Below are 11,990 nucleotides of genomic sequence, written 5' to 3'. Positions count from 1 at the left end.
TGGTGCTGAAAAATTGGAAAAAATTATGGCTGAAAACTATCCAAGTTGGTGAAACACATAAACCTATAACACATAAATTTATTTATTCAAGAAGCTCAGTGGACTTCAAATAGAATAAACTCACATACACACTTAGTCATGTTATAATCAAACTGCTGAAAACTTAAGATAAAAAAAATTTTCGAAAGCAACCATAATAGACATTGCCTATAGATGAACAATGACTCAAATGACTGCAGATTTTTGGTCAGATACCATGTAGGCCTAAAGGAAGTGACAGAACATTTTCAAATGCTAAAAAAAAGAAAAAGAAAATCACACACGCACATCACACATACAATTTATTTATATCCAGCAAAAACATCCTTCAGGAATGAAGGCGGGACAGAGAAATCCTGTTGGATTTAGAGAAAAGCTGATTTAAAAAAAAATTAAACAAAACAAAAAAACTAATAACCTCTTGTTAACAGACAGCTCTAAAATAATTACTAAAGGGGGCCAGCAGATGGCATAGTGGTTATGTCTCTGGACTCCCACATGGCCAACTGTGGTTCAAGTTCCAGACCTGGTGGCTTGAAAATCATGCTGGGGGAAAAAAAAATCACGCTGGGCACACATGTGTACATATACATCCAAGATCTCGGGAGAAGGATGGAGAAGGAATTGTGGTACAGCCAAAGAAAGTATGTGCCCTAAGGCAAAAACTCTTAAAAAAAAAAAAAGAATTACTACTAAAGGAAATCCTTCAGGCAAAGGAAAAACAAACCAGAAGGAAACTTAGGACATCAGAATCAAAGAACAAGAGAAACTAAATAATTGAGCAAATACAATAAATTATTCTATTGAGTTTTTTTAAAAAATTCACTTTTCAGAGACCAACAGTTAGCATAATGGCTATGTTGATGGACTCCTATGTAGTCGATCACAGTTCAAGTCCCAGACCCGGGGGCTTAAACTCACGCTGGGTGCGTGTGTGTGTGTGTGTGTGTGTGTGTGCCCAATATCCCGAGAGGAGAATGAAGGAGAGAGGCGTGGCCATCCCCCCTGGGGCGTGATTTCTCGCTTCCTGTCTCTCTCTTTCTGGCAAGTGCGCGCGCCCTATAGCAAAAGCCTCTCCCCCCTCCAAAAAAATTCACTTTTCAGTTCAAAGCAAAACTTATAGCACTGTTCGATGGGCTTTTTGATGTGTGCACATGTAACATAAGACAACTAGGATGTAAAGGAAGGACAGTAAAATGACCTACATGGTAGTAACATTCCAGTTAAGGTGTTAAAATATTGATTCTAAGTACACTGTTAAAAGTTAAGAGTGTACCTTGTAATCAATCCCTAAGGCAATCAAACTTTGCAAAAGTAAATAGTATCACAATAGTTTAAATGGAAGAATAAAAAATGATACAAATATTGACATCTGACAAAAACCTTAAAGCAGATGACAAAGATGCTTTAAGGCAGGAAAAAAGGTTTCTGTGAAAACCACAGACTACCAAAACTCACCCGAGATGAAAAAGATAACCTGAGTAGTCCTTTTTTGTTTATAATGGTATTTTTATATTTTAGTTTTAATATAATTTTTAAAATTTGTCATAGGGTGTATGTGCTCACCAGAGAGAGACAGAGAGAGAAGGAACGTGAAAACTCATCCCCCCAGGGGATAGCCACCCAGCAATTCCTTCTCCTCCATTCTCCTCTTGAGATTTTGGGCATGCACGCAAATGTGCCTGGTATGTTCCTCAAGCTGCCAGGTCAAGGACTTGAACCATTCAGTCAGCCATGCAGGATCCAACCAGCTTCCCTAAGTAGTCCTTGAATTATGAAAAAAATTGAATTCATACTTAAAATATTTTCAAAACATTGGGTCAGTTCTGTGGGGTAATAGTAATGAGCAGCAGCTCAAGAGAAGCCAGATCTTACATGGTGACTATGGTTTGAATTTCTAACCAGGTCAGCCCAAAACATGCCAGGCACATGCATGAGGGTCCATGATCACATGGGCAAGAGGATGGAGGAAGAGATCACAGAGTGAGCAGACACTATGGAGGGTGCTCATCTCTCTCTCATTCTCATGTGTGCACATGTGCTCATAGTAAATAAAGAAAATATATTAATTAAAAAATCAGACCAGGTCTGCAGACTAGTGGTTAAGGAAAGCCTGATCCCAGAGCTGACCTCGGTTCAAATCCTGGCCCCAGTGGATTGAAAATGTGCTAGGCACGTGTGTGGCATGCCCAAAATCCTGACAGGATGGAGAAGAAGGGATTGTGGTGTGACTGCACCCTGTTATGGAGTGCTTTCTCCCTCTCCCTCCCTCCCTCTCTGTCCCTCTCTGACAAGTGTTTGTACCTTCTACCAATTAAAAAACAACAAAAAGCGGTTCAAATCCTGGCCCCAGTGGATTGAAAATGTGCTAGGCACGTGTGTGGCATGCCCAAAATCCTGACAGGATGGAGAAGAAGGGATTGTGGTGTGACTGCACCCTGTTATGGAGTGCTTTCTCCCTCTCCCTCCCTCCCTCTCTGTCCCTCTCTGACAAGTGTTTGTACCTTCTACCAATTAAAAAACAACAAAAAGCAAAAAACAGGGACTAGCAGTTAGCGTAATGGCTATGTCGATGGACTCCCACGTAGTCAACCGCGGTTCAAGTCCCGGACCCGGTGGCTTAAACTCACGCCGGGCGCATGTGCGTGCGTGCCCAAGATCCCAAGAAGAGAATGGAGGAGAATGGATAGCGGCATGGCCATCCCCCTGGGGGGGGGGCGATTTCTCGCTTTCTATCTCTCTATCTGTCTCTGTCTGTCTGGCGAGCGCACGCGCCCTATCTAATTATATTTATGATGATGATGATGATTTTAAATTTGATCACAGGGCATGTGCAAGAGAGCGAGAGAGAGAGAGAGAGAGAGAGAGTAAGAAAGCAAGTTGCCAGGTTTGGGACTCACTGTGATTGGCTATGTGGGAGGGAGTCCAGCACTCTTAACCACCACACCACCTGCCAGTCCCAGGTTTATAAGATTTCACCAGTAAATTCGACTGAACACTTAAAGAAATAACACAATTTCAGACAGTGTTTTCAGTGTCTTCCAGAAAATGAAAGACAAAGGAATGCTTCCTATGCATGAAACCAGCATCACTTTGGTACAAAACAAACTAACAAAAACCTGAACCAAAATAGTACATGTTTTTCTTTTTTATTTATTTTTTTTGGAGGAGTTTTTGCTATAGGGCGTGTGCGCTTGCCAGACAGACAGAGAGAGACAGAGAGACAGAAAGGGAGAAAGCAGCCCCCATGGGGGATGGTCACGCTGCAATCCCTTCTCCTCCATTCTGCTCTCAGGATCTTGGGCACACACGCACACACGCTTGGCGTGAGTTTAAGCCATCAGGTCCAGGACTCGAACCACGGTCGACTACATGGGAGTCCAGCGACATAGCCATTATGCCATCTGCTGGTCCCAGTACATGTTTTTCATGAACATATATCCAAAAACCTTTGATAAAAAAGCAAATCAGGGGCCAGATGGTGGTGCAGTAGTAAAATGCCTTCTATGAGGCAGACCTACTTGGGAAAGTTGCCAGTTCTATAACTGGCCAGAGACTACTACTACGATTACACCAGAGCTGGTGTAATCTATGGCCCAAGGCGGATGAGGCTACAGGGTGGGTCACAGTGGCAAGACTCTGTTGGGGTGCCGTATCTCAGTCTCTGTCTCTCTCACTCATGAAAAAAAAAACACTTTAACAATGAGCAATCAATTCTAACACTATATCAAAAGGAATGATATACTAGGACTAAGTGGGGTTTATACTGTGGGTACGTAAGGCTTGTTCAGTATTCAAAAATCAATTAAGTGACCCTCCATAATAATGCTCTACAGAAAAAAATATCACGTAATGAGATCAACAGATGTGAAAAAAGACTGGCAAAATTCAATGCTGAGTCATGATAAAAATCTCTCAACAAACTAAGAGCTTCCTTAACATGATAAAGCATACCTTGAAAAAACCTAAGGCAGACCAGCCCATAGTCTGGTGGTTAAGGCGCTGGATCTCACACGGCTAACCACATAGGTTGAGTCCTAGATCAGGCAGTTTGAAAATATACCAGGTGTCTATGCATGTGTGCCCAAAATCCTAAAAGGGGGGAGAAATGAAGAGATTGCTGCATGACTGTGCCCCATGAAGGGGAGGGGTAGTGCTTTCTTGCTTTCCTTTGGCAAATTAAAAACCAAAACCAAACAAACACCTAAGCCTAATGTATTTAAAACTGAATGCTTGGCCCTTAAGATCAGTAATGAAGCAAATATATCTGATTTCACCACAACTATCCAGCACGATACTGAAAGGCCTAGCCAATACAATAAGGCAAGAATAAAAAATAAAAGACATGTAGACCAGAAAAGAATAAATAAAATTGTTTCTATTCTCAGATGATATGATTGTCTATGTATAAAATCCTAGGGAATTTACAAGAAAATTTATTGAATAAGCAAATTTTATAAGGTAACAGGATATAAAATTAACAAAAATCAATCACATACCTTGAATGTAAAATCGTTAACATGATTATTTGTGTAGAATGTATTTCACTGAATTAGGTAAAAATCAGGATTCCCTCTAACTTTGACACATAGCTAGTTAAAAGACATAGGTGTTGGGCCAGCAGGTAGCATAGTGGTTAAGGTGTTGGACTCCCTCACGGCTGACTGCCTTTCAAGTCCCAGACCTGGCAGCCTGAAAATCATGCCAGGTATGTGCGCCCATGTGCCCAAAATCCTGAGAGGAGAATGAACAAGAAGAGATTGTGGTGTGGCTATTCTCCCTGAGAAGTGATTTCTCACTTTCCCTCCTACTGACTCTCCCTGGCAGGCATACATGCCCTATGACAAAAACCTTAAAAAAAAGACATAGGCAGTTCTACTTCATTGACTAGTTAATTACCTAGTTTACAGATTCCCTGGGTAAAGGTCACTGTGTCCTGAACTTAGTGCAGTCATTATGCCAAGATGACCCTTCTTTCTTGGATAATGCCAAAGGGCTAGTCAGGACTTAGGCAAGTTGATCTCTGTCACTTACTGCTTTGGACTTTCCTCAGAGGCTTGTCAGGCTCTTCTTCCTCAAGCAGCTGAGCATTCTGTAGGAGAGCACAGATCTCTGGATGCAGGTCATCCATGCCGGCCTCCCCAGAGGCCAGGGCTCTGCAGTGCAACACCAAGGCAACATCTTGGTTATAGAAATGAAAATACCGGCAGACTCTACTTGCTTCATGCACACAGCCATCATCCAACAGGCGCCCGATCAAAAAGCAGAGTGACTCCCGCTCCTTCCAATCCAGTCTACTATCCTCACATGTCTCTTTTGATGGAAGGTCGTTCAGTCCTAAATATTTTGATGTGTTCAGAGCCGCCAATTTGGAGAAGGAAAACTCCCTGGCTAAGCTATCAAAGGAAAGTTCACCACTAGTTGAGATCTGTCGAAAACACCTGGGCTCTACTTCCTCCTGGTTTCCTCCGAGGGTGTGCTGAGTGATGTGGCAGAGCCAGATCTGCTTTTCAAGCTCTTCCAGCTCGTCCAAGGGTACTGGGTCCTCCTGGGCTAGCCAGTGCCCCGCCAGGGTGAGCAGCAGATGGCGCTCCTCAGTGTCGCTCCGTGTGGTTGGGTGCTCACAGGCCATATGGGCCTGGCCTGAGAAAAAGGCAGAAGCTGCTTTGCTTGATACGGAATTTTTCTTAAAATTCTCATGGCATTTTTTCCAAAAGTCAATTCTTGTTTGTTTCAGGGACCACTGTTCAATGTGTTTTAGGGCCTGCATTTCCTGTGTTACCTGTGAAAATTAACGAAGAAAATTTTAGCCTTTCCTGGAAAAAGAAGTATCAAAAGTGCTAACTGCCTCCCTAAGCATGCCATACTTGTTAAAACCAAATCCAATCAGAGAACACAGGACTTTGCTACACATAACCCTGGATATTTTATTTGGAAAGTTAAGGTATAAAAAGAAATTCTCAATTTACCTAAATAGATGAAGCCCACTTTATATTATTATTCAAAGGAAAGTACTTGTTGCATGTCCTTCAAGGTAACCTTACAATTAAAGCATATTGGGACCCAGCAGTTAGCATAATGGCTATGTCGCTGAATTCCCATGTAGTCGACTGCAGTTTGAGTCCAGGACCCGGTGCCTTAAACTTACACTGGGCGCGTGTGCATGCATGCGCAAGATCTCGAGAGGAGAATGGAGAAGGGATTGTGGCGTGGCCATTCCCCCGGAGGGTGATTTCTTGCTTTCTATCTCTCTGTCTTTCTGGCGAGCGCACACGCCCTATAGCAAAAACCTCTCCAAAAAAAAGAAAAGAAAAAACAGTTAAAGCATATATTCTTCGATAATGTGGATCTTAGGCTCATCAATATCTGGAAGTAATGTGTGTGTCAAAGTAAAAAAAAAAGCTTACTCTCCTATAAATTATGCATCACTTGATCCTCTGTTTTTGTTTGTTTGTTTTTAAGAGAATTTTTTTTTCTATAGGGTGCAGGCACTTGCCAGAGAGTCAGAGAAACAGAAAGTGAGAAATCAGGCCCCAGGTGGATGGCTCCGCCACAGTCCCTTTTCTTCCATTTTCCTCTAGGGACTTTGGGCATGCACACACACGTGCTCGGAATGAGTTTTAAAGCACCGGGTCCAGGACTCAAACAGCTGTCGACTATGTGGGAGTTCAGCGAAGTAACCATTACGCCATCTGCTGGTCCCTTGATTCTCTGTTTAATTTAAAAAGCTAAGATTTTAAGTAACATAAAAGACTGATGATACCTCTTCGATAACCAAGCTGTCCACAGGCAACTCAGCTAATTCTGCTACCCTCCTGGCCAAAGCAAACTGTCCATCTGTCTGCAGTCTTTCTAAAATATATTTGCATTCATGCTGAAAATTCTCAATGCTATAGCTGGTAATAATTATATGATTAATGGCTATGGAATTATCCTTCAAAATCTGGCTGAGGATGCACAGCTTCTTCACGTCTGGACCTATGGCAGAGAGAAGATATAAACATTTGATCAATAAAATACCACTGTGACTTCAAGAGTAACCACATATCAGAGAGAAAAGGTATACGTTTAACACAGTAATGTGGTTAAAGGGGAAATATAAACCTTTCTTTCACTCTGGCAGATTAGTACAGGAGCCATAAAGTAACTCCTGTCTATACAACTACGTTGCCAAAAACTGCTCCTGCAGAATCCTTTGTAGTAAAGTCTAGCTGAACTTGCATGCCCTAGAGCAGTAGTCCCCAACCTTTTCGGTATCAGAGACAGATTTTGTGTATGACAGTTTTTCCATGGACCAGTGTAGGGGATGGGTTCAGGATGACTCGAGTACATTTACTGTGCACTTTATTATTTTTTATGATTATTATTAATTTTTAAGAGAGTTTTTTTGCTATAGGGCACGTGCTCACCAGAGAGACAGAAAGACAGAAAGTGAGACATCAACCCTCAGATGGGGATGACCACGCCGCAATCCCTTCTCCTCCATTCTCCTCTTGGGATCTGGGCATGCATGCACACTCAGCTGGTATGAGTTTTAAGCTGCCGGGTTTGGGACTCGTACCGTAGTCGACCACATGGGAGTCCAGCAACATTAACCATTACACCATCTGCTGGTCCTATCTACTTTTACATTGTAATATATAATGAAATTATATATTATAAATTATACAGCTCACTATAATACAGTACCGGCAGCCAGTCCCCTGTACTAGCCTCACTGCCTCAACTCCACCTGAGATCAGGTGTTTGATTCTTGTAAGGAGTCGCAACTTCAATCCCTCTCATGTGCAGTTCACAATAGGACTCACACTCCTATGAGCATCTAACACCGCTGCTGATCTCACAGGAGGTAAAGGTCAGGGCTGTAAAAACAAAGGAAGCTTCTTGCCTCCTGCTGTGTGGCCTGGTCCCTGGGGATTGGCGACCACTGCCCAACAGGAACTTTTAGAAATCAGCACAAGGGGACCAGCAGTTAGCATAATGACTATGTCACTGGACTCCCATGTAGTTGATCACGGTTCGTGTCCTGGACCTGGTGACTTAAAACTCACGCCGGGCGCGTGTGCATGCATGCCCAAGATCCTGAGAGGAGAACGGAGGAGAAGGGATTGCAGTGTGGCCATCTCTCCTGGGGGATGATTTCTCGCTTTCTGTCTCTGTCTGTCTCTGTCTGTCTGGCAAGCGCACGCGCCCTATAGCAAAAACCTCTCCCCACCCCCACCCCCAAAAAAAGAAAGAAATCAGCACATGCAACTCACTCTACACATCTGGCTTTATATACAGGGAAGAGGCTGGTGGCCTTCTATGCAGTGGTAATGCAGTAATCTTGGGGAGATTTTTAGCCCTTCACTCAGGCTAATCCCATCTTTTTCTGGACTTTTTTCCTGTCTTGATCAAATTTGTTTGATTGAGTGAACATTTTTCATTTAATGCAGGCCTCATGTGAATCAAGACACAGAACTGGCAGGACAATGGGAACTGTAGCTGGCCAACAGGCAGGTGCCAACGTGGCATGTGGTGCTCAGAATGAAGCAGCACTTACTCCTCCTGACATCTATCTACTTGACCCAGGGGAACCCACCTGAGCTCTTTCTCACATCCTTGGGAAATTATTATCCTTAGTCACATGAAGAATTCTTTTTCTTTCTCTTTTTTTTTTAAGAATTAGTTTTTAAAAATATAACTTTATTTTATTCATTCATTTTAACTTGACATGAGAGGGACAGAGTGGCGGGGCTAGTAGGCAGGCAGTGAGAAAGCAAGCCACCAGGTCTGGGACTCAAGCTGAGGTCGGCCATGTGGGAGTCCAGTGCCCTTAACCACCACACCACCTGCTGGCCCACACATGGAGAATTCTTTGCCAACAATTTCTCTGACTGGATTTGCTGTCACTCCCTATAGTCTGCAGGGATAGCACGAAAACATCTCACAGAACGCTCTTTCCAACAGTTTCCTGGGCAGTGGCCTGATCTAGGAGTTCCGGGAACAGCAAGACACCCTGACAACCACCGGTAGGGCATGCTGGATTTCTTTGCTAGGATCATATACAACACATGTTTTTAAAGGACATATTTCTGTTCTCTAAGTGCATACATGTGAAACACAAAACGCAAATATTCTATGAGAGTAGAAATAATTTTATTATATAAATAAAAATAGTAGTGGATAAAAATGTATTTATTCAAAGATAGATGGACTATGGCAACCCACAGAAAATTCATTTGTGAAAAATACTTAAATTACTACACATCAATGAGAACACCTATATGTATATATATATATTTTTTTTTTGAGAGTTTTTTGCTATAGGGTGTGTGCACTTGCCAGAAAGCCAGAGAGAGACAGACAGATAGCGAGAAATAACCCCCCAAGGGGGGATGCCACACCATAATCCCTTCTCCTCCTTATCCTCTCAGGATCTTGGGCATGAACGCACATGAACATGGCCTGAGTTTTAAGCCATTGGATCCAGAACTCGAATCGCAGTGAATACATGGGAGTCCAGTGACATAACCATTATGTCATCTGTTGGTCCCTAGTTTTTCAGGTTTTTTTTTTTTTTTTAAGGTTTTTGCTATAGGATGAGTGTGCTCACCAGAGAGAGAGAGAAAGAGAGACAGAAAGCAAGAAATCACCCCTGTAGGGGAGATGGCCATGCCGCAATCCCTTCTCCTCCATTCTCCTCTCGGGATCTTGGGCACGCACATACATGTGCTCAGTGTGAGTTTAAGCCACCGGGTCCAGGACTCAAACCACGGTCAATTACATGGGAGTCCAGTGACATAGCCATTACGCCAACTGCTGGTCCCCAAGTTTTCAGTTTTAATGAACATAGGTTTCAATTTAAATAGACACACGGGTTAGTCACTGCCTCACTGGACGGCACATCTATAGAGGGTGATGCAGAGATGAGTATTTGAATATTTCTTCTCTCTCTCTCTCTCTGTCCCTCTCTGTTCAAATTAGAATATATAAATAAATAAATAATAAAATTGAATACAAAAATTATTTAAAAAAAAACTAGTATAAAGGAAAAATATTCCACAAAAATGTGAAATAATAAAATAAGTAGAAAAGAGCTCTTACTATGTATATGCAAATATAATACAATATTGCTTTGATTCCATCAGTGACAAGCTTAGAGACCAAAAGAAACCTGAAAAAAATAAGCAGTTTGTCTCTGAAACTTTCAAAATGAAATGAACTTTCCTGAAACAGAATTTGTGGCCTGAGTAATTACGGCATGCTATGGTTACTTGCCAGAAAGAATAACAGTGACAGTGTAATGCCGAGGTAAGCCGGGGGAAAATGTGGCTACTTGACAACTGCTTAGAAAGAGAAGTTCCTGGGACCAACAGATGGCACAATGGTCATGTCGCTGGACTCCTATGTAGTTGACCACAGTTCAAGTCCCAGACCTGATGGCTTAAAACTCACGCCAGGGGGAACCAGCAATTGGTGTAATGGCTATGTCACTGAACTCCCATGTGGTTGACTGCGGTTCGAGTCCCGGACCTGGTGGCTTAAACTCACGCCAGGCATGCGCGTATGTGTGTGTATGGGTGTGTGCCCAAGATCCTACGAGGAGAATGGAGGAGAAAGGATTGCAGTGTGGCTGTCCCCCCCGGGGGGGGGGGTGATAGGATTGCAGTATGGCTGTCCCCCCTGGGTGGGGAGTTGATTTCTCACTTTCTGTCTCTGTCGAGTGCACGCACCCTATAGCAAAAACCTCTCCAAAAAAACCCTCACACCAGGCATGTGTGTGTGCATGCCCAAAATCCTAAGAGGAGAATAAAGAAGAGATTGTGTGTGAGCATCTCCCCTGGAGGTGGGGTGATTTTTCACTTTCTGTCTGTCTCTCTGGTGAGTGCACATACCATACAGCAAAAATCTGTCTTAAAAAAAAAAAGAAAAGAAAAGAAAATTTCAGTTGTATTATTTATGTGACATGCAGTTGTACAGGTTGTGTATCCCTTATGTGAAAAGGCTTGGGACCACAAATCTCTCAGATTTTAGATTTTGTAATATTTGCATATACGTAGTGAGAGGTTATGGGAATGGCCCCAAGTCTAAACATGAAATTCATGTATGCTTCATATACACCTTATGAACATGATCCAAAGATAACTTTATGCATTTTTTAAAAAGAACTATTCATTAAATTTTATTCATTATCTTTTAATTTGCTATAGGGTATGTGTCCCCACCAGAGAAAGAGAAGGAAAGTGAGAAAGCAAATCGCCAAGTCTAGGACTCGAACTGTGGTCAGCCATGTGGGAGTCCAGTGCCTCAACCACCATGCCACCCACTGGCCCCAATTTTACACATTTCTGAATTGCAGCGTTTTGACTATTACCCATCACATGGGGTCAGGTGTAGAATTTTCTACTTGTGGCATAATGTCAGTGCTCAAAAAGTTTCAGATTTTGAAGCATTTTGGATTTTCAGAATAGAGATGCTCAACCTGCACTGTTTTGAATGCTTTAACCACCTAAAGTTATCTGTAACCTCTCTGTACCCAGTTATGGACAATAAATATATTGTTATATATCATATGTATTTTAATTTCCTGACTGTCCTTCTAAAATATTTTCAAGATTAAGAAAATTAATTTCTTGGGGCCAGCAGGTGGCGTGATGGTTGAGGTGCTGAACTCTAGTTAACCGGTTTGAGTCCCGGACCCAGCAACTTGAAAATCACATCAGATGTGTGTGCACATGTGCCCTAAATCCTGAAAGGAGAATGGAGGAGAAGGGACTGTGGCATGGCCATCCCCCTGGGGAGTGGTTTCTCACTTTCTCTCTCTCCGTCTCTCTCTCTGTATCTCCAGTGAGTACATGTGCCTTATGGCAAAAATCTCTCTTCAAAAAGAATTATTTTCTTGGGGACCAGCAGTTAGCGTAATGGCTGTGTTGCTGGACTCCCACGTAGTTGACCACGGTTCGCGTCCC

At 42.6% G+C, this 11,990-nt stretch overlaps 1 protein-coding gene across 2 annotated transcripts in view; it reads right to left on the bottom strand.

Annotated features, from left to right (window-relative positions):
* SPG11 (SPG11 vesicle trafficking associated, spatacsin) overlaps positions 1–11,990 on the bottom strand; it is a 92,945-nt gene that overhangs the window by 13,692 nt on the left and 67,263 nt on the right. For both annotated transcript variants that reach the window (XM_006170740.3, XM_014585100.2), the window contains 2 exons: positions 6,803–7,017; positions 5,074–5,821 (listed from right to left, as the gene is read on the bottom strand). In XM_006170740.3, coding sequence (XP_006170802.1) covers positions 5,074–5,821; positions 6,803–7,017 — 963 coding nt within the window. The remainder of the gene's footprint in view (positions 1–5,073; positions 5,822–6,802; positions 7,018–11,990) is intronic.

The sequence above is a fragment of the Tupaia chinensis genome, unplaced genomic scaffold (assembly GCF_000334495.1).
Source record: "Tupaia chinensis unplaced genomic scaffold, TupChi_1.0 Scaffold148874_1, whole genome shotgun sequence".
NCBI classification, from domain to species: domain Eukaryota; kingdom Metazoa; phylum Chordata; class Mammalia; order Scandentia; family Tupaiidae; genus Tupaia; species Tupaia belangeri.
The sequence above is the reverse complement of the archived record's forward strand: the minus strand, read 5'-3'. Positions and strand labels throughout refer to the sequence as shown.